General features: G+C 44.6%; 1 protein-coding gene and 1 long non-coding RNA gene across 3 annotated transcripts in view; one reads left to right on the forward strand and one right to left on the reverse strand.

Annotated features, from left to right (window-relative positions):
- LOC108942757 (uncharacterized) overlaps nt 1-8,018 on the forward strand; it is a 44,316-nt gene extending 36,298 nt beyond the window's left edge. For both annotated transcript variants that reach the window (XR_001966740.2, XR_001966741.2), the window contains exon 5: nt 7,548-8,018. This is a non-coding gene — a long non-coding RNA (uncharacterized LOC108942757). The remainder of the gene's footprint in view (nt 1-7,547) is intronic.
- Nucleotides 1,222-23,027, reverse strand: pkdcca (protein kinase domain containing, cytoplasmic a). The gene is made up of 7 exons (XM_018766243.2): nt 21,965-23,027; nt 13,185-13,307; nt 8,682-8,950; nt 8,148-8,227; nt 7,517-7,624; nt 3,184-3,360; nt 1,222-2,467 (listed from the first exon to the last, which is right to left on the reverse strand). The coding sequence occupies exons 1-7, from the start codon at nt 22,721-22,723 to the stop codon at nt 2,382-2,384; spliced, it is 1,602 nt and encodes a 533-aa protein (XP_018621759.1). The 5' UTR covers nt 22,724-23,027; the 3' UTR covers nt 1,222-2,381.
- Between the last annotated feature and the right edge of the window lie 4,312 nt (nt 23,028-27,339).

Consider the following 27,339-nt stretch of genomic DNA (forward strand, 5'->3'; position numbering starts at 1 on the left):
TTCTGCACAAGTCTATTAAATGTAAGAACCGGTGGTTGTCGTCTCTGCGTAACTCAATCATAACCATTGCTCCAACTGTACCTGTGCCAGGTAGAAATTCTCTCTCTACAGATGGTTGGTGGGTCACACCTGTGTGCCTTTTGTTCATCTTGTCAGGAAGGAGATAGGATAAGAGGAAATTCTTTACTCTGCCATGCGTGGCAAGGGCACTACCCCGGTTATTACAAACCTTTAACAACTGATTCAGTATCATCTTTCACTCCAAAAGCATTGACTATTATGAATTGACTGATTAAACTGATCCATGGTGAGTTCTTGACTGTATCGGTGTAATATAATATCCTGCTTTAACAAAAGTGTTCATTTTAGATCTGTCTATACTGGCAGGATGACACCTAGGGTTCTACTGAGTTAGTATATGCAAGTACATATCTGAATGAAGCTTGCTAGGTAATATTGTTGATGTGCACTGGACAGTTCTGATCTACTTATGTCCACTTTAGTCATCAACCCCTTCATTCTCTTACCATTTAACCGCCTCAAGTCCGCGGCTGCGTGGAGCCATGGAGTCAGGGGTCCAAGGTCAGAGGTCGGACCACTCAGTGTTTCACTATGGCCCACTGTGCTGAAGCAACCAAGCGAGAGGGGGTGGGAACCAGGAGTTCATTAGAGCTAGAATATAAGCTGGAAGACACACAAAAGGGACAGTGCTGCCTAGTTAAACTGCATTCTTTCCTGGGTGCAGGAGAGACAGGGAGGCTGCTTAACCCTGACCCAGCCCCCACTTCCCAAGTGCAGCTGTTTTAGGCAATGAACCATGGAGGGACCAGATGGGCTTACAGCCATGCCAGCTCTCCCATTCTACAGAGTCAAGAGCAGCCGCATGAAAGCTGTAAAGTCATTTAGCGTAAAAACACAGAGTCCCCTTAGCTCTCTCAGTGTGGTTACATGTCACAAATGACTCCATGGGCATCAGATGATGACAGAGAAGAGAGGCAAGTCCTCTCTTTCACACCTCCTGGATTCTCTACCCTTAACCTGTGATGGTTCCAGAGACCATTCTTACCGACCCACGCTGGTCAGTCAGTGGCAAGATTTTTCCATTACCATTAACCTACGTAAGCCTCTCAACCAATAGCTTTGGGCCTTTGATAAATCAGAGACAGCAACTAATACACACAGACAACACACCAGCTAAATAAAAGCATATTAACATGCTGCACGGCTTTAATTTTCCATAAAAAAATAAGAATTTTATCATTGACCATTTTAATCATTTACAGCAATTAACAACAAGAGACTTGACAAAATCATTAATTTTGTCAAATTCATGTTTTGTGTTGTTGCTCTGCTCTTGCTTTCACTGAAAGCGAACTGCAGCTAAACTACTTCTTATATTTCCTTTGGAAAGTTTTGGATTAGCTCCTTTATTCTCTGGTCCTCCCTCGGGTCCAGTTGAAGAAAGATGACGCCCAAAACTGGGCGAACACCTAAAGTGGGTGATCAACCTTCACCACTGAGGCAAAGCGTAGCCCCTTTCATTTAGTTACCTACAGTTAGAAAGTATAACAGTAAGGGAGTTAAAGACCTAAAGTTTCACTGAAAATCAAAGACGGTAAGACTGTCCAACAATACTAAGGGGGGGGGGGACGACTTTGTCAAAAAGCAGTAACGGATGGTATCCAAGTTCTACTTTAGTCTGCTTCCAACAGACATGAATAAGACTGATGTTCAGGTGATTAAGTGAAAATCAGCACCAAGTAAAACTATAAAATCTAACTAACCAGTTTGGTTTAAAGACCCCTCTTCAAAGAAATCTCTTGGGGTCGGAGTTTTGTAGAGCTCAGCTCAGGCTCTGAGCTTCACAACAAATACCTGGGATGAGGGGGTCAAATCTGGCATGACCACAGGTTGAGTGACAGAGGTCACTAGGTTTCAACTCAAATGAAGCCTTTAAGAGGAAGCTAGAGTTCTCAGGAGCTCTTCTGTACAACCTGAGGGTCTCACCCTACACCTTCACAGGAGCAGCAGACTATCCATAAGCAAGCTCAAGCAGACTCCCACTAAGCTACGCTGCAAGCGGTATCAGCCAAGGCAAAGCAAATAAAAAAAAAATTAAAAAAAAGAAAAAAAAACTAGTGATAGTCACATTTTCAGACGGAAGTTATTGCACAATATTGAGCCCTTTTTTTGGTTCTTCTTCCTGACTGGCAGTGCTGAAAGTACTAGACAAGCACACTAGTACCACCAGCGTTCTGTGTCCTTGACCTCTGGACATATACCGTCCTCCTTTGGACCCTGCCTAGAAGAGCTGAGCGCCCCCAGGGCATAGCACTGAGTCCCGAGACACCTCTTGTCCTTCGCGCCCCCGCAGGCTGCCTTCAGTCACTCAGCCTCAGGTACGCAACCTTGCCTGGGGTGGAGGACAGGCTGGCCGAGCCCGTTTTGAAGAACGCAAGCTGGTGGCCTGTGGAAATGGAAAGAGATTTGAGTCTGGGGACAAAAGATGGTGACACTTACATCAAACTCATCAACTGCTCTACCACACCTCAAGTCACATATGAAAAAGCAATACAAATGGACTTTAATATTTCCCATAACAGTAACCCCCGAGTAGATAAAACAGACTCTACGGTCTTAATGGGATGAGAAAGATATTCTCACTTCCGCAGGAAATCCTGCGCAGTACAGTATATTAAATCAGAGGGAAAACATACAGACATTTACAGAAAAAGCAAGAGAAGAATAGAGTGATAGAGCGAGGGTTAGTAAGCAAGAGATGTAGGTATGAAAGGGGGAGGAAAGGAGGGGGAGGGGGAGGGTGAAGATGGAGAAGAGGAATGTGAAAGTGCTCTTGGTCTAGACGGGTCTGTTTCAATAAAGATTAGCAATTGCTGTGCTGACGTCTTCCTTTCAGCCTGCGCTTTAATGAAGTGTGTGTGCACTATGGAGTGGGCTGGGGGACAAGGGGGAGCACACGGGGGGAGGGGCGATGAGAGACAAGTGCAAGGAGGTAGCTATTAATGCAGATGTCCTTCTTTGCACAGGAGCTATTTGAGCAGGGTGATGCTGGCCAAGTGCAGTCACTAAAGCCCCTATACACACATAAATTTACCGCACTATTCATTGCACTATTCACCGTACAATCATTTGGGTGTATCTGCACTCATAAAAACAACTCACCTGTCCAGGTGGTCTGATTAGTCATGACAAAAGCACGGCACTGGGAATGACTCTCACACACGTCAATGGCCTCGCGGACACTGAAAACGGACAGCAGGCAGCCTTCGTGCTGATAGGATGGCCAGCAGCGATAGTTGTCACCTGCGATGGAGGCGTTTGGCACACGCTTGTACTCTCCTGAGGGAAATAAGGCGCAGAGGTAATTGCAGTGCTATAAAAGAAAGAAAAAAGAAGTGATAGAAAAAGAGCATGAGGAAAACAATGGAAATGGGACACTAAGTGCAGGAATAGGAAGAAGGAGGCCCAGAAACCACCACAAGACCAAAGTTTACATAATCTGGAACTACAGATAATGATGAACTTGTAGCCAAAATAGTTTCCATTTTTACTTTTCATTTCTACACTGTGAGCTTTCTGTCCTTCACTTCCTTAAGAAACAGAGACAGGCTTCTGTGATGAATCCAAATTGGTTTTGTGGAAATTGGGACGGTGTTTATAGGGTTCGGGCGATGGGAGATATCCGCCAAGTGAATCCCTACTGTAAACACAGGAGGCTACAAGATCCGGTTTATAGCCCTGATGAAGTGCCTGGACCAGGCCATGAGGGGGGCCATAGAGCCCAGGGAGCAAGAGAATCGGGGGCACAGGGAAAGGGCTGCGGACGACTCTTACTTGGCCCCCTCATTCACCTCTCTGCATTGTGTTTGTGTGGAGGGTGCACGCGTGGATGACAAGTATTAGCACTGTTTGCATGAGGAGGGGGCCGGGCCCCTCATTATGTTTGTGACCAGGGCAGGGGTCCCGGAGTGTAGCGCCGCCCTGCCCCACGATTCCAACAGTAGCAGTCAGGCCCCCTCCACCAACCAAACATTGGCCTTCTCCTTGAAAGCTCCGCTTTACACTCATTGTAAACACCCCTCACCATGGCGCCAGCACAATGCATGTCGTCTCCGGGCAACAGGGGCCAAAGGCAGCCAATTTTGACCGAAGCAAGAGATAAAGGAAAGACATGAGAGAGGACGAACTGAGGACCCCCATTTCTGAGAACTAAACCAACAGCCCTGCCTTTCCTCCGAAAAGCCTTTTCTTTCGCAAACCGAAGGACAATAACACTATCTTCTGCACAGTCATATCTGCAAACATGTACCTACAAGCTCTATAGAGCAGATGCATAAGCCAAATAAAGGACGACGACAGCGTATGTACAAGTAAATGAAGGAGTATGATTTTCTGAGAGTTTTAAAGCAAGAGCGACACGGTCACGTTGCCAGCATTTCGCCTTCTCCGCTGACCTGGCCAGTAGCGTTTCAGTGTTCACAAGGATGTGGTTGGCTCCCTTCCTCTCACATTCCAAGTAAAAGTCAAACAATGGGCGCAGCAGAATTCCCGACAACCACACTGCAGGAAAGAGTCACGTTAGGCCGTGTCTGTCCTGCCGCACTTCGACTCCTGTTAGGACGTAGTGACCGCTACTAAAACAACCAGTTGGTCAACTCCTCTTTTGACCAATGACCATTAAGTAAGCACTGCTCTGTGCCAACGACTTACCGATTATTACACAGACTTTATATTCTTGTCTTTCTGTGTCTCGGTATGCGTATTATATTCTGAGGTGCGTACATATGTGTTGTGTTTAAGGGTAACCCACAGACAAACTTGAATGTGTATGACTGTATATCCGTACATCTGAATTTGGGTGTGTTAAAGTAGGAGCGTGTGTACTGCAGGTTGTTTCACACAGCGTACATCAGTCACTAATGCTGTTAAGATTGACCAAATGCAGCCGTGACAAAGGGTTATGGAGGAAAGCAGCAGTTCCAAAGACCTCCCTCCTGAGACCTCCCCTAAGGGAGGACACGCGTTGGTAAACCCTGAGATGCAGCTGATTTAGGGGCCCGGATTATTCACCCATACGAACACCGCTCCTCTTCTTTTTCGACTGGAGGAAGTTGACGCGTTGCCTCTGCAGAGGACCTCCTTAGTATTTAACTGTCAGTAGTTAAAGGCCCAGCTCCCACGCAGCTCTGACCGTGGAGCTCGTGGCAATAAATATCTACAACTATTAGATGGTTTATGGTGGTAATTAATACTTTATGAAGCTTTCAGTTTTTGTAAATGTCGTCTTAAAGCTGAAGAATGGCATGGCGGAGACCCCCTGCCAAAAATGGGTTTAAAATGGGGAGTGGGTGTACACAGAGGTGCATTAATTGCTCAGGGAGTACATTTTGGAGGTCAGCTCCTCCCTAGGAAGAATGCTAATCAGACAAGAGGGTTTATCCACCTTGCCTAGGTCTTCTTAAGCAGGTGGAGAGATTACACACAATTGTCTTTCAGTGGAGGAAATGGTGTCCATTCCTTTTCCAGTAGAGGAAATGGTATCCATTCCTTTTCCAGTGGAAGGAATCATGCTGACACCAGTGCATCTGCGGCAGATGGCAACCACACCCAACACCTTGGAGAAATGCCTTAAAGCTCCCAGAAGAGCTTAAAAGGAACCCCATTGAGTTTCACAGAAACCACGAGTGTCTATTTAGGGAATTTTCAGCACCTATGTGGGATCAGCCCAAGTTTCTTATGTTCACATACACCACCATTTCTGTGAAAACTTGTTGACTGCAGAGTCTCTTCAGGGTATAACATTAGGCTGTGCAAACAGACCATGTAGCCTGATGGATAAGGCATCTGAGTTCAGCTCAGAAGACTGCAGGTTTCAGTCCCTTCTTGGTTGTTAGTGTTTGTACAACTGCAAACTGCATCATGCAACCTCCTTCAGGATTAACAAAATCCTCAATTATCGGCTAAACAAAAAAAAAAAAAAAGGCAATATCTTTTAGAAATTGAGCGGCTGATAGCGTAGTCGATAGCGCTGCTATCTCTGGACCCGAAGGTTGCCAGTTCAAATCCCATCTGCAGCTATAGTATCCTTGAGCAAGGTACTAACCCTAAATTGTTTAAGTAAAAAACTCGGCTAAATAAATAGATAAGTAATTGCACGGAACTTAACTCTGTAAGTTGCTTTTGAGAAATCATCAGTTAAATGAATAAATGTAACATCCCCCCCTCCCCCCCAAACACCAGGTCCAATAAATCCTCCAAGTGGATGAATTTTGGTGGTTTCCTTAGAGAATGGAGACTGATGCCATTTAAGTTTAAACATGTAACCTGTTCACAACTTTTTTCACAAATACTGTCTCTTTACCGTTTGCATCAACTGTTTTGACAAAATTGGTGCCAAAACCAAAAGAACTCAGGTTCTCCTCAGCACTGTATTAGCTCCAATATGCCCTTTGGTCTCAATGAATGTCGTTACTGGAGTCAGAATAACATCTCCTATTCCTGTTCCGCGTAACAGGACCTGCCCTCAGAGCTCCACGCCGTCGCTAAGACGACCAGTGGCGACACTCCTCATGTCAATCTCAAGACAAGGGCTTTCCCATGAAGTGGTGGCTTCCAGTGGTGAAGGCACCAAAGATTTAAATAGACACATATGAGTCTGTGCTCCGTGCCTTTGTCCATCAGCAACTGTCAACATGCGTCTTACACTGCTGCTTGAGCAAGGCAGTAAGGCAGGGAGGCAAGGAGGGTGAGGCAGTGAACATGGGATGAGGGGAGTGTGGTGTGGTAAAAAAGGGAAGGGAAAATGAAACACAAGAAACACCCTGGCAGCGACCTTTCATCACTAGGAGTCCAACCACAGACAACCTTCTTCCATAAATTTTAATATTTTTCACCACATTTCACCTTGTATAAAGCACATTAGAGGCCATAACCCAAGCAGTCAGTTTCTAAAGCAGATGCAGACAGCTGCAGCACTCAGTGCAGCTCAGGAGCTGTTTAAGGCTCTCTTGCGCTACCCTACCCACTCGCCTGCATGTGACTCAAACTCTTCTCCCAGTCAAAGGTACAAGGGAGTGAGGCCATTAGTGAATAGCAAGAGTGAGAAAGGGTGGAGGCTGTATTGAGAACCTTGGGGGGGGGTACAAAAATGAGGTGTGGCAGGTTAGGTGCTCCCAGAAGAGCGGTTGCACAATACCACTTGATGCCGCTTGTAGTGTGGGTGTGTCAAACAAACGTGGTATTTAACTTTCAGCACAACTGTTTTAAAATGCTCAGCGGCAACAGTGGGAAGACGGAAGTAGATATTCAGAAGAAACATGCACAATTGCTATTGTTTACATTTTATATTATTTCCAACACTTTCATTAATGCTGTTATTTTTAACATTAAAAAGTATTGCACCTCAAAATTAAGTTAATTCATCTTATTAAAATTAAAACTTCATTTAAAAAAATTAAAATTATTTAACACATTATTGGCATTACAATATACTGACCTGTTCTGTGCCTTTGTGTGCTGTTCTGCAGGTAGAGCCCAGTTCTGTAAAGGTGAAGGACCTTCTCCAGATGGACCAGAGTCTCATCTACTCCCCAGATGAGCTCCCCTGTAAAGAAGACAACAGACACACAGAAAATATGGCATGCATACAAGAATGTACTCGACAGAATAACTCGGCATGAACAGGACAGCAAACTAGCACACCGCGATGGTCCGATAATGGCGTGCATAGCATGCAATGAGACACAACCCGTTTGCCCTTCAGTCACAAATACAGAGTAGGGGGTAGTCCAAACATTCCCTGACTTAATTCATAGCTGTTTTAGTTTGTCATGAAGGTGTAGGGAGGAAGCAGGCCAGCTCAGAGACCATGTCATCGTGGGGGGTAGTTGGGAGTATGAGCAAGTCGTCTCTGAGCGCCCTCAGCAGGTGAGATAAGATCGCCCACCCATGCAGACAGCCCCCCGTTCCTTCACGGCCTGTTGTCTCCAAGAAAAACAGCTCTCAAAGGGCGTCTGACATACCATCACCTTGACAAACATGCTTGGAGATTTCTGGTACGCCAGAGCATAGTGAGCCATTAGGTTCAGACGGAAGAAAAGCAAGCAATGCTGACCCAGTATGCTCACCTGTAGCATTGACAATCTTGTCTAAAAGCGGTCTCAGGGTGGGAGGGGCACTGTGTGGCAGCAGGTAAGTGAAGAAGAACCTAGAAATTCAGAGGGACAAACAGTAGAGTGTCACCATGTAGGATAATGGAAATGTTTGTTAAACCGTGGAAAATGTATTTATGTATATTGTTGTTCTTACAACAGTCATTTTTGTTGCATAGTCTACAATATTAACCTACATAAGTTTGTTATGATTTAGTTATTGGGGGGTGTGGTGGCGCAGCAGGTTTGGCCAGGTCCTGCTCTCTGGCGGGTCTGGGGTTTGAATCCCGTTTGGAGTGCCTGTGACAGACTGGCGTCACATCCTGGGTTGTCCCCTCCCCCTCCAGTCTTGCGCCCTGTGTTGCCAGGTTAGGCTCCGGATTGCCACGACTGCATGTGCGTGATTTAGCTTTCAGCTATTATTGTACACATTCATTTCACCAGACATTCCATCGTCAACTTGTGCGCTAAAGTGCCTGCCCGTATGTACGAATTAGACTGCACACTCACCGGTAAGCATTATACAGGTTCCTCTTTTCACTGATTCCCAAGCAGTGCCCCCGGTGGCATGGCAAGATGAAGCTGCGTGCAGGAAACTCCATGATGCAGTCCTCAGGCCTGGAGCATGTTGCCTCTCCAGTACTAGCATCATCCAGATCGGTGACCTTCAGCTCGCCCTGGACCAGGACAAACTGCCGCGGTCGGAAGTCAAGCAGCGTAACGGAGCCCAGCGGCGAGTGAGCCAGGAAGTGCAGCAGCCGCGCCAGGCTCAGGCAGATCTGCAGACAGCAGAGGATTCTGGGTGAATCGTGGCCAAGCTGTATCAAATCCATTCATTGCAAGAACTATCCAGCACTGCCCTGCCTAAATGTTTTCCTAGTGACCATCTTCCTGCACCTTCAAACTGACTGGGCATAACACCTCCCGCCCATGGTGTGTGAGGCCCAGGATTTGTCATCTCCCATTGTGCCTGGGAGGTGCAAGGAGGTGCAGAGGAGGCGAAGGGCCTGGCACACTGACAATACCTAATATCGGCAGCCTAGACAACAGAGAGAGGTGGCTGGGGGGAGAGAGTTGGACGCTGCTCCTTTGAACCAGACAAAAGTGGCTTTTAAAGTACTCAGCATTAAGAGTAACATGTAGAGAGTCGAAGACTGAGAGGCTCGCTTAGGGTTGTGGGTTGATAAAGCCGGAGGAAGGGTTTGGCAGGTCACAGCCTAAACCTTAACCCACATTCAGTGCCACAAGTATGTGTCAGAGCAGAAATAAGTGAAGCTTCGATGAATCTTTTATTCTTTCGTTTAGCTCTTTTGATACCGGATACCACAAACCCTGCATATGACGTGGCTGTCTGCTGCATAATCGGAATAACTGCAAAAAAAAAAAAAAAAAAAAAAAGGCTGGCATGCATAACACATATTAATGAAATCAGTGTGCAGGCCTACCCTGCTGTTTGCTGGTTGGCTGGTCTATGCAGAGTGAATATGGGTGTGGCAGGTGCTGGGGGGGGGGTTGGGGGCACGCTCAAGCATGAAAGCATTCATCACGGGTTGCAGGAAATGGGTCCAGACCCAAATGGCCTGCTTGAAATTCCCTGGATTTACTGTGTCCAGTCCTCAGAGTCCATTAATACTTCATATGAATTGCAAATGCTGCGAAAGTGCCTGTTAAGCATTTGCACTCAGAATCGCGGTGGAGAAGGGCCTGGCAGGCGACTTTCGCTGGGAAGGCCTTTTACTGGAGCTCAGCGTGCTGATGGGAAGGGGACCCGAACACATCCGATGCATAAGCTTAATTATAATCGGTCCCATAATGCTTTGGTATATTGTAGCAACATGCTGTTAACGTAACGGCGCAGAAATGTTGTTGTGTCCTTCTGAGGGGGAAGAAAAAAATGGGTCACTTCCTACTAATTCCAAAATCCTTTTTCCCCAAAAAAAAAAAAAAAAAAACAGACTTACAACACATTCACAGAGACAGGGTTTTATGAGCTACTGGCAGGATTTCAAAATAGCTTTCTGTTCTAGATTAAAAAAAAAGAAACAAGTGTATTACGGCTATCGTAATAAGTCCTTGAAATCCCTCCGGAATGTGACGCTTGAAAATGTGTTCACCACCAACCCTCCAAATAAACTGGGTTGCATCCCAGCAAATGTTCAGATAGCTTAATCCCTTGGCGGCCCAAAAGGCCATTGTTCGTTGCTGCAGCGTAAATGTACAATCTGGTCACCGAAGTCTAACTTGATTCATGATGACACAAAGCTTGTGGTTGCAAGCATGTTCCATTGTGTTGACTTACAGACAAGTTTATTAGATAAGTTTATTACAACTCATTACATTACATATAAGTCAGATGAGTTACGGCCCATTGTGTTGACATACGGCTGGAGGTTTTACGTTATGCACACATGTGCTGACGCATTTATCAGCGAGACGGACGGGTCGCTAATGACCCACTTTGTTATTCTGTTCCCGCTGTTTGATTTGAGGCAGCAAACACGTGAGAACAAAGACTGCAAGGGTTCAAGGAACGTGAACTTGGCTCCAATGCTGGACAAGGCCGGCACAGCAAACTGGATTTCGCCGACTGTAAGACTACAGCGCAAAATAAGATCTACGGTGCTTATTGCAGCAGCCTCCAAAAATGAATCCTGCACCGTTCCACGCAGTTTGGAAACCCAAGAGGCTGAAACACCAGATGACCCGATTCCCCCCCCCCGAAGATCCCACTGACCTTTGCCCTTCAGATTTTGCTCCATCGGACCTCCGTAACAAACCGCCACATTTTCCTATGTCTACACTACCAGACGCCTTGCATCCCCCAGCTGAGACCGCAGCAACAGTGCTTGGCCTCGTGATTTACAGGCCGGGGGGTGTTGCCTCCACCCCTCCCTTGCAGGACACTCCTAGGCCACAGGAAGCAATAGGAAATAATTAGAGCGACTGCTGCATGATAGCAATCGGCCAGCCGGCGCGTCGAGACCCTCGCGGCCCGTCAGCGGGACAGGAAGCTTTAGGGAGAGGGAGGGGGAACACTGGTGGACAGGAAGTGCCCCATGCGACCTCCCACCATCTTGCCCCTTCAGCCCAGCATTACCCCCCAAAACCCTGACTAATAAGCACCACTCACAGACATAAATTCTGCAGTATCTGTGCTCTCTTACAAAATCCCTGAGTGTGGGTGGGAGTGTAATGTGGTATGACATATATCATCATTATGGACTCACAGCAGATATTATAATATTTCTCCTGAAACAGGTTACAGTGCTAAAATGAGTCCATTTGTTTACAGGTAGTGACACAAAGGATAAACAAACAAAAATGTGTAACGGAAACCCACACATTAACTGAAACCACTTGTCCCAGCAGTGTTGCGGCAAGCTGGAGCCTAACCCGGCAACACAGGGCACAAAGCCAGAGGGGAACGGGAAACACCCAGGACGGGACACCAGTCCGTCGCAAGGCACCCCAAGCGGGACTCGAACCCCAGAACCACCAGAGAACAGGCAGAGGCCAAATCCACTGTGCCCCCCCCCCGTAACGAAAAGCTAATATTTTTTAATCAGAACTACTGCGGCAGTTGTGAAATGCTGGAGACGAATGTCTGATCCACAACAGCGGTCTTTTGAAGTTCTACTCAAATCCCATTATCACAACTACCTGAACCCATGAATCATCCACACGCTACTACAGCTGCCGATTGAAAATACCAGTGCAGTGCAATTACAATAAGAGTCTGGTCACACAAACTTTGGGTGACCCTTTTTTCTGAAGAGTGCAGCTAACTGGTTGGTTAACAATTTTAACAGCAATCTAAAGAAGACTAAACTCATTTTTAAAAAGCCCACAATCACAGGTCCTTTTTCTTTTCCAGTCCTTCTCAACAGCTCACTGTGCTCCTCTGATTTATCCCAAACTCCTGTGCTGTTTCTCACCTTCAACTGTGTTGTGTTCTGATAGCAGAGACTCTCAGTCTTGCTGTGATGGTATTTAATACCTTTTTAAAAATCTGAAAGTAAAAAATGTTATTTCTGAGGCTGGGTGATACAAGGTATTGTACATATATGAACTCTTAGCAAAACAACAAGCTGAACAACATTTCACAAATATTTTTGACATTTAAGTAGCCAAATATTTGAGTAACTTCAAGTCTATTCATACAATTAATAACTGCAAAAATTAATTTTATATCATTTCCCTCCATCGCTGTCATTTCAAAAGTGACAAACACTGATGGGCAATTTAAAAAAAAATAATCAAAACTCCCGCTCCACTTCTATCTGTTTAAATAGCCAATACATATTTAAACAAGTTTTACTTCTATAACAGCAAGAATCCCTGGTTTGCTTAAATGTCAGGTTGTCTTATATTGATTGTGATTGGCATGGTGGCACAGCGAGTAGCGCTGCTGTCTCACAGCTCCTGGGTGGTGTGAGAAAACGTGGGTTAGATCCCTCCTCAGTCTGTGTGGAGTTTTTGCATGTTCTCCTTGTGTCTGCATGAGTTTCCCCCAGGTGCTCTGGTTTCCTCCCACAGTCCAAAGACACCTTGTTCAGGTTCACCCCTCGCGTGTGAGTGACAGAGAGAGTGTGTTCCACTCTGATGTATGGATGAGTGACCCATTGTAAATAGTGTATCTAGCAGTGTGTTACCTTGGTGAATAAGGTGTGTGGGCTGATAACACTACATAAAGTTCATTGGAAGTCGCTACAAAATCATCTGCTAATAAATGTAGGTATTCTAATTGATTATGACTCAACCATATCTTTTCACTGACAACATTAGCATGTAAAGTACCAAAAAACGCTGCAAAATACTTTTATAACTCCTATAGACTTTATAAGATGTATGAACTTCCATCATCATCTGGGGGGGGGGGGTGACGCGTTACTGGAACGCGACGGCGCGTTTTAAAACTAAGGTTAACAATGAATGACTTGTACATATCAGAGATCAACGAGAGGCACGAAGGCTGAGGTCAACTCGCAGATGGACCGAGGTGGACCTACTTACCCGAAAGCGCTCCTCCCAGGAGGTCTGCAGCAGCTGGATCATCTCCAGGGGGCTGCCGAGCTCTGTGATGGCCGTCACCGTGTCCGCCACCTCAGTGCTGTCCTGGTAGCAGTAGCCGTACAGCTACAACAAGAGCAACACGAAAAACCCGATCAGCTCTCGGCGGACAGTTGCTCACACGCCCAGAACCGCGCTCCACTCTCGGCGCCCACGGGGTTTGAAGGGCTCGCTGAGCGGCGCGTCTCCGGAGGCTCCCGCGGCCGCGCAGCGCGCGCATGTCCAGCTCGACGCCCGGCGACATTTCCGAAATAGATTCCCTCCCCCCGCGGGTGCGCGCGCGCTCCGAAAAAAGCAAGCGTTGATAAATTGCCATGAAATTTAAGTAGAAACAAAAACAGAGAGCAATTTGTAACATAGCTCTACGTAAAGGACAACACGACAAGGAAGCGCGGTCCAAAGAAAACCGACCTATACTATACTATAGCCCCGACTCCGGGGTTAAAATGCAAGATGAGTATTTTTTCTGGGGCATTTCCTTATTTTCCAACGATAAGCATTAATTCTAACGAATGCAAAATATTGTAGGCCGTTGTTTGTAAATTGCGACAGCCTATTCGTTTTAAAATGCAATTTTAAGGCCAACGGTAAACGACATAGCCTAAACGGTTAACCTCGGCTGATGAAACAGCCAGCAAACAATGAGATAATCTTTGTAGGTTGTACTTTAAAATTAAAAAAGGTATTTTGAAACATTCGGCAGTTTATCTGAGAATCCGAATATTCAAGATTTATTTTGTAGGGGGAAAAAAAAAAAAAAAAAAACGAATAAGAAAGAAAGATGAAGCGTCCACTCAGTTTAGCATTAGCATGCGGTATTTGGCAAAGTTTAAACATTTCTGGCGAGTAATGCCCAGTTCCATTATATTAAATTCGTCAGAATTACCTGAATTAGTAGAATTACACTGTCCTAAGGGCTTTTTAAAAAATGAAAACTGCATCCCCCCCCATGAATCCGCTTATATCGTAACGACCCCCGTTATAGTGTTTGAGCGGGAAATGTGTTGATTGTAATTGGTTAGCGTTTGGTGACGTACGGGGAATATAAGGGGGTGAGAAAGAGAAGAGTCTCGGGGCGCTAAGCACGCTGGGAAGGCTAGCTAGACGCGCAGGTCCTGGAAGAAACGGGGTTCTCGGACCGAGGGCATTATTTCCTTGTGTTCAAATAAATCGTTCGACACGAACGCTTGAAAACAACATAAAATACACCAAACCATGATGTAATTGTGGTACCTCAGGCGATGAGCTTTCACAGATGTAGCATAGAGATCTCGTCTCAGTATAGAACAGCTGGTAGTAGAGTGATTAGAACTGCTGCCTTTAGACCCTTTGGCCCAAAGGTTTCAGATTTGAAGCTCACCACCAAGGTACTTACCCTAAATTGCTCTCGTAAAAACACTGTGCTGTACAAACAGGTAAATAATTCTAACCTTAACACTGTAAGTTGCTTTGGAGAAAAGCATCAGTTGAATGAATAAATGCAAGAGACCCTGTGTCCTGCACCTCAGCAGCTAACTGCAAGAAACCTGTGAAACTCCTCAGCTGGTGGCACAGGCGTGAATTAATGACAAATGCTGTGTCACCAAAGACCGGTGAAAGTAATAAACTGGAAATGGACATTTCGTTTCACTTCAGCTGCATCATAAGGCCTCGAGTGTCTGCAGTTTTCATTCTTCTCCTGACATTACTAACTGTTGGCAGCTGTAAGTCAGAACGGGTCAGAAAAGTCTTCTAGCTCTGTTTCAGCTTGTGTCTGTTTGTTCTCTAACACAACTCAGCTCCTTATAAGGGGGTCATTTTTCTCTTACTTTTAATTTTGAGAGTACTGCTTTTAATTTACAGAGCGCTGCTATTACACAGCCTGAAGCTGCATTTGGAGACTAGGCTGGTATGGAGAAATTGTACATGCAGGATTGGTGTTCTGAGTATGTAAAGTTACCCATCTTGGGTTCCAGTGACGTCTCCCCTACCAAGGGTCCCGAGCGACGCCGCTGACGTCGGTCGCTTCATAAAATATCAGTGTTTCCAATGAGAAAAGTGTTAACGTATCACTTGAAGAACATGCTACTTTCTTTTGGTAGTCATAAACAATAAGTTGTCTCCAAACAATATGTGTTTGTACACTTTTTGGAGTGCCAGCTTTTAAAGGTGCCGTTGACACGACTTTGCATGTGCAAGGAGTATTTTACCAGCGGGGTTGGCTGCGCAAGGACCGACGGACTGGACAAATTTAGGTGGTGTTTGCGGAGCCATTTTTAGGTGCCGTGCTGAGCTCCCAGGCGCATCGGTGGGGGTGGGGGACTCCACGACAAGGGCTGGCCCAGTCCCACCCTCGTACAGTTCCTGGGAATCACTTGGCAGAGACACTGTGGAAAACACACCTAAAACTTAACTCCTCATTGATATTTACTAGGCCTTTTTTGATGGCCTCATTACTCAAATTAAAGCACATTAGGTTTATTGCCTGCACATATTTGTGGGTTTGTGTCAGAGCGAGAGGAGACCACTGAGCATCCTGCAAAAAAAAAAAAAAATGGCTTCTTGTGTATAGCTGCATTGCATCTCTAAGGGTTCACTTTCCACTGCATAGCGTACCATCTTGAGTGTGAACCCAGATATATGAACAGCAGCAACCAAGCAGTGAAAATTGTAAAGGACATTTTGATGAGATTACAACACCCAGAGCATAGCAGGGAGAACGTTTTGCTACTCCAGGACTGCTGACACGTGAGTATGGCAGCTGGTAGTCTCCTCCTGCTTTCGCCAAGTGCAGCAGGTTGGTCTTTCAAACCTCAGCTGTGTTATGTAAACGTAAACTGCTGTGGATGGGTATGTACTGACCAATGGATTTTTATTGACTTCATTATATGGATTATGTTTATTGTAAATCCAAAAGCATAATCATTCATTACAGATGTCTGTTGTCAACAGAAGGTGTATTCATACAAGTGTTTAGAAGACCTGGCTAAGGAAAGCCGTTTCTTTCAGGAGTGAAATGCTGAGAAAAGCTAGGATGTGAGGTAAGCGTGAAAATGAACTTTTTATAGAGAAGTCAAGTTGAAAGGACAATCCCTTTGGCACTCTTATTTTCTCCTGGAAAGAGAACAAGTGAGGCAATGAGGCTGCCATGGCCAGGGGAGAGCGAGAGGTGTTTGGAGGTAAGACTGATCTGAACTTGAGTCTTAAGAAGGTCAGTAGCTCAAACCCAGACAGACAAGACCTTAGATTAAGATGTAAAGCTTTGGCTACAAAAACGATGGAGCTGCAGGTCAGCAAGACAGAGCAAATAGCTACAGGGTCATTGTCACGATAATCCCGAATGTACACATTGTGTGTCTGGACGCACTGACAAACCGCCGTTGTTCAAAGCCATTTCTGTGACTGGTGTGACCAGTGTGTACATAAACCAGAGTCCCGGGTAGGACCAGGCAAGACTGGCTGTTACTCCTCAACACTTTTTAATGAGGACGTCCTGGCTGCAAATCAAAAACGGGCGAAGGAACGGGCGTGTTTGTTCAGGACAGAAATATCCAGTCTACCAGCAGTGTATGTGTGTACCATGCTGCAGAGTTTAGGTAAGAGGTGGGGGCCAGTGGGGTGCACAGGACTGACCATCAGGCTACATAAAAGTATATTTATAATATACACATATGGCTGCCATTAGAAATCTGCTGTTGATGACGGTTCGGTATTATTTCTGGTAAATTAGACGTGTGCGTTTTTGCCTTTGGCTGCAGTCTAAAATTTGCACTATACTCTCATAGAATCCACTTTTTCATTTCCTTATAATCTTTATTTTACTCTGTTAAATCTATAATTGAAATGGATTCAAGGTCATTCAACTGATATGAAACACGTTTAAAAGGGAAAAAGGAATGACAACCACTTGGGGAATAGGAGAACACTTTAGCAAAGACCTTTGACGAAAAAAGCTTCAAACTTATTTACTAAGTGCTTTAACCACTGAGGGTGACGGCATGGGTGTGAAGCCCAAGGCCTGAGCAGTGGGTGCAGAAGCAAGATTTCTCCAGCGCAGGAGAATCTGCGCGAGGCCATAAGAGTAAGAGAGAAAGAGGCCAGCGTTCACATTAGCACGCCTTACCAACGGTTGCTCTAACCAAAATAAACACGCATTTCAAACAGTGTCAAGCCGATGAGGAAAAAGGGGACGCGCGACTCATAAAATGGACTGGGCCCTTCACCAGAATTCACTCCCATCCTCAAGCGTGAACATTTCCACGAGTTTACGTTTCTTTCTTTAGTATAAGGAAAAACTCATGACACGCACACGATGTCACTTTTGCCATAAATGTTGGGTATATATTTATATATTTACATATTTATTATCTGTTACAACTTTGTGTATATATTTAATTGCAGAAATATTTACATATTTTAGAGTAAACGGTCTGATGTATTTGATGCATGTGACAAAGCTGTCAGAGTCTTTGGTGCTAATGAGGGTTCTGTGGATTCCTAGTGTCAACCCTACCCTACCCTACCGTGGGGTACACCAGAGGCGGGGGCTGGGGGTGCACAGCCGAAACAGAGCAGGGATTAATCAAGAATCAGACGGGGTGATTGAAGCAAAGTCCATGTTTTTGTGTGTTTATTTCTTTCTGCTTCCTTCCCATGGAAGCCGGAGGTTAAAGTGTTAGCCCTGCCTTAATTGCAAGTACGGGTTGACTACAGCTAAGACCCCCTACACATACATACTCCCACCACCCACCTTTCACCTCTCGCCAATGATCTCCAAAGCCCCTGCAACTGGAGCACCCAGTTTCTTATTAACACCGCCTGGTTACAGATTTCAGAACTGATGGTACAGCCTGCCGGGAAAAGGGAACGCCACACGTGGAATGGCATGCAAACGCAAATATAATCTAAGTATCTAGTGCAGTCAGGTTGTCGGGGGAGGGGACTGCTTTCTTAGAGGGCGCCCGTGTCCTGCCTGAGGACTCCTGGTACCCCAAACCTCCCTCATATATGTGACCCAGGGCTCCTTCTATCTTCCTCCCTAATCTACTTGAATTCATCTTGTTCACACTCGAACTAACTGGGAGGAGGGCAGGGAAGTCAGTTCTCACTGCGCATGGCATGAAGACACATGTTTGCACCCCCCACCTTGCCTCACGCTGTGAACCCCACACTCCCAACATCCAGTATCAATCACGGCTATTTATGCAACAGGTGTACTGTTCATTCCGGAGGAGAAAAGCAGGACTTAAATGGCCTCTAATATGCTCCGCAGCCGCAATTCAGTGATTTGTGTTGCTTCCTTAACAAGTTAAATAAAATACTGTTTAAGATCATCTCAGCTCTGCTTTCGAATACAAAAAGAAAAATTTGTCAGAATACAGTAAATGTTAGTTTGAGTGAAATCCTGATTTCAGGAGGTAATTATATTTTACCATTTTCCGTGGTTTATTTCAGTTGTGGAATTTTTTGCAGACTTGTACGGTACTGGTACGGGCCATTCAAGGCTGAATGTGGCAGTGAAATTTGTTTGATGAATCGTAATCCAAAACCATGAACAGCTTCAATTCACAGCAACGCTATCCACTGACATTCCCTAAATGTTAAACTTCATTGTCGTTTCCTTAATTTTTGCGGGCAATTCTTTAAAAAAAATCTTTTACCTTTCTCCTTTCATTTTTTTCTACCAAGGTATTGTTTAGCTGGTGACGTGCAGAAATTATTCGGAGGACTCCTTGTCTTGTTTTAAATTTATACATGATCGCTCAAAGCCAATAAGACCAACAGTTTCAAGAAGTGTGAACTGCAGCAGAAAACAGCAGCTTTCTTTGTGCAAACATGTCAGAGTTCGAAACTTTGTGGGTGGATGCACAAGTTTTGCTAATGTCGGGTTATTCTAAAAGCAAAAGAGACCCAGTGTGAATGCCACCACAAAATAAAATGCTTTTTTTTTTTTAAATTTAGTTGTGAGGATTAATAAATAAATACACAAAGGTTCAAAAACACAAGAAACTTTCATGTGTTTTTAGTTATGCTGCAGTGGGTTAGGTACTGTTTATTTAATTAAAGCGAGAGTCAGTGATACGTGTCCAGAAATATACGTGCATACGCGTGTGTGTATGTGTTTGAAAAACTGATGAAGAAGAAAGTTTCGGGCAGCGGGGCTTTGATAGTGCAAGTGTCACCCATAGCTTCAAGCCAGTCTGTTCCCACAGCTTCAGACTGATGACCATTTTGGTCAGCCTTTGCTTTCATTTTCAGTGTGACTAACATCAATAAAGTCACTGTCAATAAAGAAATGGAATTGTAATACTTCTCTGCTTCTGTTGCAAAGTAAATAGAAAACAGCAGGAGAGAAGGGACAGCTGAATCAGGCCTCTGTCTGTGCCTCCAGGACAAAAAGCATACACTTGAAAAACAGGCCTACTGTCCAATCTAGCCTGAGATAATAAATATGTAACTGAAAAACAACAGCTCTATTCATGGAAACTTTAACCAATATTTCTTTTTCATATCTATACATCAGCATTTTCTAAATTAAGAATAGTGGTCTACTTAGCCCACTTCAACTCTGTAATAAGCCTGAATCACTGAAAATTAGTGGGTAAATTAAAAAGGTATGTTGGTAAACCCAAATGCATAAGGTCCAAATACTTTTTATCAGGCTTATCGACATTAAGATGGAATACGAAACTATGTGTTATGGATATCAACTGTCAAACTATACTGAGCGCTAATTATAGTGAATATGTGAACATACAAATTTATGCCTAAATTAAATCGGTCTGTCATAATGTAAAATGTCAATTCCTTTGTATAATTTCAAAAATATAATAAAGTTTGGTACAGTTTATTGCAGGGTAAGGAGATAATGTAATTAAGAAAAAAATGTAATTAAAGGGAAATAAAAGATGCAGTTAATTAGTAACCCAATTCGTGCAGAAAGATTTTGTGCAGAGGAAAAAAAAAAATGTGTTTTAAAATAAACGTCTCGAACTTGACATCATTGTATATAATTATTCTGTAATTTTATACAAATGAAAACAAAATGGGTGCTGAGAATATATATATTTCTTTTTAAAGAGTTTTATATTAAAGTAGTTCAGTAATAATCACAAATATTTAATAAATCACCTATAGTTCAGTTTATTATTAAGTCATTCATAGAAAAGGGAGTTTTGCTGGACTTTCACGTGATCTATCACTTTATTTAATCGCGGAAATTTATTTCAGTTTAGCAAGTTTAGACACTTGCCCATTATCAGCCCATAATTAATTAATGGTATTCTGCAATTACATTATAAAGAATACACTCATGTATATTATTAAATATTACACATTTTATTTTACACTAGATAAGTGTATATTTAGTATAATTTGTGTCGTGTGTGGGGCTTCAGTCCGTAGGTTCGCTGTAGGGCGAAGGAAATTTGTTCCTGAACGCGGTTCCAGCGCGGTATTAACACGGTGCTCCAGCACGTCCAGCTCCCTCGGTTCCCTGCCGGTACATTAGCTGGGAAAAGGGGACACCGGTCTCACCGTCCGTCCAGACAGATCAGTGCATGTCCACCAATTGTTTTGCTGTATTCTTATTTACGGTGCTGCTCATAATATCCAGCGGTCGCTGCGGAATAATTTAAAGGTCTACATGATGTAGCTGCACTCGCAATGCGCGCAACAATGAAGCGACATCACGCGAGCGGCGTTTCCTCGATTGATACGAACACGCAGTTCAGTATTCATACGTGACTCAAAGGTTTTTCGGGTCGCTTTTACGAAGACCAAGTTGAGAGACCTTGGACTCCCTTATTTGCGGCGCTTTCGCTTCAATCCCTGCGCCACAGTGCCGCAAGTCCCCGCACTGTCACGTGCCACCGGCAGTCGCCGCACCCCTGGGCTGGTTCGGGTCCTACGACGGTCACCTTGCTCTGAAACAATACTCATAGGGAAAGAGAGGGAACACGAGAGCGCTATGGGGAACTTTGCTGTTGGCCACACTTGACCAGGATCCGCCGAGCGCCGCGGCGCTTCTCTCAAGTAAAGAGGCGCGGGACCGCGCGCGAGGGCAGCGAGCGGCTCGCGCCCGTCCTTGGCGCTCGCTCTTCTGCGATGTGATTCAAATCGGCATCGGAGCCCGCGCACAACAGCCATTAGCGTTTTCGTAATATAATAAAACACAAATATTATTGGTGCTGGTCCTAAAATCCTGCATTCCAAATATTCCAGGAACTTTGACGGCCGCAGTTTGCTTTTTCTTCTTTTTTCTTTTGCGGATCTAGAACATAGAGGGACGTGTTCGACCTGAGGATTCATTCATTTTGACCCGGATTGTGTAGATTTTCACACTACCAGTCGTTAGGCTTCACGGGATTTGCGGCGCGCATGTTTACTTTAGTTTATTATTCGTCTTATTGGGTAAACTCTAACTTGATCGGCATTTTTATGCAGGCTACTTAATTTTTCTTGCTGCTAAGATCAAACCATCTAGAAATGTACCTTCCCAATTGGAACATGACACATGCTCGGTGCACATTAGTTAAGTGTAAAAAAAAAAAAAAAAAAAAAAAAAAAACGCGCGTAATAACATTAAAGTGAAAATGCGCAAAACCAAACGGCCCACGTGATTCAACTTGTGGCAAACAAACATCTGATTAATATTTTGAGGAAAGCCGCTCACGCGCTGGATGCGAGCACTGTAACCGACTACTCAGGTGGATCCCCCCCAGTGAGAAACTGCAAAGAGGTACCTTCAGGACGTTGGAGTGCCGCAACCGCTCCATTAATGTCATCTCCTTCACAATTTTGAACGAGGCGAGCCTGTAGCAGTCTTCCACAGAGCTGTACTTCTTCACGCAGTTCTCCATATCGTGTCCCCCGAAGTCCACGGATTTGAGAGCCACTGCCAGGCTGCTGTTCAACACCACCTTGTACACCGCCTTGGTGTAGCCGGAGCCCAGGTACTGCACACTGGTCACGTTTTCTATGCTGCTACAGCCTAGAGCCTGTGTGCCGTTATCCGGCCCGGGGTTCAGGGCCAGATCCCTCTGCGGCTGTGAGTGCATGGGTGCCAAGTGTGACAGGCGACTGTTAGACTTCTCCGTCCCTTTATTCGAGTCCCAGCTGTGCCGCTGCGCGAGGTCCATGAGCCGCCTCCTCTCCAGGGGCCGAACTGGGTCACCTGTCCCCGTCCAGGACGCATGGTGGCCGCGGTATCGGAGCACCTCCTCGTATCTTTCCTGGATCTGCTGCTGGAGGTCCGTTTGCCGCTGGCTGGTGGTCGTGGGTTCGATGTTCCCAGCAGGAGCAGCATCGGAATCGCCGATCCGGAGTTGCGTGTCGTCCGCGAGACGCTGCTGCTGCTGCTGCTGTGTGCGGTAGAACCGATGCACCCTCTCGGCGTGGTTCTGGTGGTGATCGAACCCGGGAATGAAGAGCAGATTCATCAGCGTGCCCAGAAAGAATGACACGCAGAATCCAGCGGCTACCGCGATCTTTCTCCGCTTCATCGCGATCGATTGGTATTATTGCAACAAATATCTTTGTCCTCCCGCAGCCTCCGCCTACCTCCGCAGCTGTGCGAGGGCACGGAGGCACCGAGGAGCTGTGCTGTCTAAAGCGCTTTTTCACACTGATCAAGTATCCCGATGCTGTGACGGACGCGGAACGCGCAGCGCTCACATCTTCACCTCGCAGCTGTGACTGAAGCAGCGGCGCAACCTCTGGATCCACTCCACGAAGCTCACCATTGTGACACTTGCCTCAGGTATCTGCGAACCCTGCTACTGATTCAGCACGAGCACATCAGCCCGAGACCCACTCTTCGCGCAGAAAATCCCTCGAGCAAACGAAACAGGAGTGACGTCTTTTGACTGACGGCTTCGGTTGCGATGGCCGGACTGTGACGGCTGTAGTTGAATGATGCGGCCGTTCCGCCGCGATCAAGCCGCAGCGTGAGTTTTGGAACTTCATTTCCCAGAGTGCACCGGGTCTGAGTCGCGTAAAACAGCAGTGGTGGGAGTGCGGTGGGTGGGCGTTCCTAGAGGTGCTTTTTTACTGCCGTTTCTTCGCCGTACCGAGAGTAATGGCTCAGCTATTTATTTAAATTTTTTTGCCAGTAGTTTTATTGTGTAAGGAACATACACTGAGCATTTTGTGAGTTTGTTTCAGTCACTTCACTGTTACCCCTTTTTGTTTTCGCCCATAGGTTTCCACAATTGATATTAAATCATTTAAAAGTATTACTGCAGAAATTAATTGCTCTAAATAATAACCTTCTGTCGAGGATTTTTTCCGCCATATACTCTATTAGATGGTACTGTTTGTTGTAGAAAAAAGATGTATGTGACATTAAATGAGCATATAGTGACATTCAATCAAGAAAAAAAAATGTTAGGTTTGTCCGATTGAGGTATCGATATAATTAGTACCACAATAAACCTTATCGGTTTAATTCCTAATTAATATGATCGGTTGCATTTTTTTCCCCCCCAAAAGTTTTATTATTAAAATGTGTAAGATTAAGTCTTTTGGCTAAGTTTAGAGTAAAAAAAATACAAACAGGCATTCGGGAAATAATGAAATAATAGGGCGTATAAAAGGCTGTTATGCTGGTTTGAGATAAGGCATTCTTTAGCTGGGATCCCACGTTAATCGCGCTCCTCAGATATGTGACCCCTGTTAAAAGCTGTGTTTGTCTACTGTAAATACAGTGCGGGAGCGCCAGTAACGCGCTGACATTAATGAGGGGGCCCTTTGGAGGCCCAACGGGGAGTTCATCACAGGGGCAGAAATCCTACTACATCATAAAAGAGTTAGTGACGTAAAGAAGCCTGCGAACGCTTTTTATTTATTGGAGAAAATATGGGGAAATAATACAGCTTTTAAGAAGCAGGCGAGTGGATTCGGTGGATTTCACAGAGAGGCAATCAAGCGGCTGTAACACACAGGGAGCCCCGAACACCGCTGGAACCCCGGGCCGCAGGGCCGAGCGCCAGTGACACGGTGATCCATCACCGCCACATTACCGCGCTGTTAGCAACTCATTAACAAACACAATCAGCGTGGAAAGTGGACAAACAAAGGCGGGACAGCGGGACGCAGCGGCGCGGCGGCCCCTGGGGGCAGGGTGGGGTTGGGGTGTCGCTGGGGGGGGGGCTGCAGGGGGGGGCTACGCGCGACCTGCATAACTCACTCTCAGTTAATGGAGGGAACTGAGCGCGGCAGAGGTGTGGTGAAATGAAAAGGCAGTTTCTAGCGAGGACAGCACTGGCGGGAAAGCCATGAGTTATTCTACAGTCCCCTCCAAATAAAATAGCTCCTATTCGGTCTCTGAACTGTATAAACACTCACTTCTCCTTATTTGCTTGTCTAAGTGGGGGTCGCGGCGGTCCGGATCCTATCCTGGAAGCACTAGGCTCTAGGTTAAAGTGCACTCCATCACAGGCCACAGAAATACCCACCCGGAAAGCATCTATGTCAGATAAAAGTATACTTTTCATCATTTGTGATGTTACTTTATTGCGGTATATGTAGGGACATCTACCTTATGAAATTAATACCATAGTATACTGAAAGCTTCCCACAGCGCAAAATAAAACCGCTTTAAGGTTTAACAATTAAAAAGGCAAAAAGGGTTCCTCCACAAGATTACAGACCCAGGATAACACCCAACTTGAACATAAGTGTTTTTTTTTAGCAAACTGCTGTCCCATATGAAAATTGTCCTCTCGGTTTATGGTGTATTTTACACCGCTTAACGTCCCAAACTGAACTGTGACTTGGGGGCGCGCCGCGGGGACGCGCGGCTCCATCTTCTGGACACAAGTCTTCAAATAATAAATTCTTACACTGGAAAAATTCTCATGTTTTACTTTTGGACAACTACCATATTTATACTTTTGTTATTATTTCCATTAACAGCACAGTCTGGAGAAGAAAGTTTTAAAGAATTCTTTTTTTTTTTAAAAAATAAACTTCTAATGTGATTTTGAGCATTCTCCTGATTTATTCAGTATTTACTTTTTTGACATTTTTTAATAATAGGAAGAACCGGGATAAATGAAAGCAACAGGCTGTTTTTAAAAAAAAAAAAAAAAAAAAAAAAAAAAAAAAAAAAAATTGTCACCGAGGAGGACGATTATTAAACTGCCCAAAACATCCTGAACTTCCTAAGGAAAAAAAACATTTTCTTTTCCTTTTTTTCCATCGTAAATCTGTTAATCCGAGACAGTACTTGTCCGATCCAGTATATTCCAAAGAAGCCAACATCGTCCAATAACGCAAAGGCCTATAATATGAACATTTATTTTCGTTATTACGCAACACAAACTGCGCCCATGATCCTCACATTAAATTAAATATATTAATTACAAAATTACGTAACGCCTGCTGTAGTAACTGTTTCACCAAAAAAAAAAAATTGTGGCTTTTTTTTTTTTTTTTGTCAATATTGCTGTGACCAGATGTTGAGATGCTCGACTACTGTGCGTCTCCAGTCGGAGCGCGGGGGGGGTTCGCGCGCCTCGGGGGCGCAAACACGCGTTAATCCCTCTTAAATAAGTTCATTTTCTCGAGGATTCCGTGTGACAATGGAGTAAACACTGCGCTGCCCAAACCGCTGTGCTGGAGGTGTCCTTTCAGCGCGTGTTTACATGTGAATCCGGCCGGTGGGGGAGGGAATCGACGGGGGACACGGCAGGAATGTTCCAGACCCCCGGAAAAACTTGTGTCCACAGTTTGACACACAAACACATGAGCACAGCACTCCTGTAACGGTGATACTGGATTCAGTATTATTTTACTTTCAATCTCTTGCCTGCCTTAGACAGCATTATTATTATTATTATTATTATTATTATTATTATTATTATTCAGCATTTATGAATTGTGGATCGTCTGTAAAATGGTCTAATCCAAAGGGACTTGTAATGATTATTATAACTGACATAGATGGATATTTTTACTGGGGGGGGGGGGGGGGGGGGAAAAAAAAAAAAAAAAAAAAAAAAAACAAATACCAAGCGTCAACATCTTTAAGAACAGCTGGAACTTTCCTAAAACCTTTCAGTCGCAATAATCTAGGCATCAGTAAAAGAAGTGCACATATATTCATTATTTTATCTACCTGAAAAGAAATGTATATTTATTGCATATTGTTAATTCTTTCCTATATTATGATAAATGAAAGGGAACTGCCTTTTCCTTAGTGTCTACAATATGTGGCAAATTTTAATTATCATTATTGTTGTTGCTTTGTTATTAAATAATAATAATCTTCATTTATTTACTGCCTTTGTCCAGGGCAACTTATATGTTGTTAGGTTGGTGCAAATCAAGAGTGCTCACAAAGTCATAAAATAATCAATGACAATGCAACATGAAGTATTGTGCTGCAGCAAACCAAAGATCAACCGAACATCACACTCTACTAGACAAAATAAATTAACTAAATGAACTTTTTAAACACTGCAAGAGCAACATAAAGGCAAAGCCAAGCTACTACAAAGAAACAAGGACTAAGAGCGAATTGCTGCTGTGCTGTGTTGTGTTGAGTTGTTTCTCACAAGACAGAGGTCTCGGGGTGGATAGATGTCAGGAAGGAGATATTGCACAGTTTAGTTGCTCCGCTTGCTTTGCGCGCCGCTACTTGTGAGCTGAACTAAAATACTCTGTCGCTCTGCCTTCTTTTCAGAACCTTTGAATCTACTGTAACTCCCACTGAAACTTCTTGCTTCTTTTTGCCAAGACTTAAATAGAATTATCAGAGTGAACAGAATACCACGAAGACCTAAAGAGAATAAAGGAAATCACTGTTTCACCACCTCTTGCTTTCTCTTTTCCACTCTCTCAGGTGCCAACAAAAATATAAACCGAAGGAAGACTTTTCTCATGATCCTTAAAACCATCAAATGTGGCGAAGACAAGGGTTTGCCGGGGACATAGTTCAGGGTGTATGGTTGGAGAAAAGTTTTCAGTTAGAAGGTTATTTTGTGTACATATTGCTGTAATGTGATAAATAATAAGAGGCGAAAATTTGTTAGATTCACTGAGGGGGAATATGACATCTTTTTGGATCTTTCCAGAAACAGGAAACTGTAAGATCTGCCAACTGAACTGCAGCAAA

Source organism: Scleropages formosus, chromosome 8 (genome assembly GCF_900964775.1).
Source record: "Scleropages formosus chromosome 8, fSclFor1.1, whole genome shotgun sequence".
In the NCBI taxonomy this organism is placed as follows: domain Eukaryota; kingdom Metazoa; phylum Chordata; class Actinopteri; order Osteoglossiformes; family Osteoglossidae; genus Scleropages; species Scleropages formosus.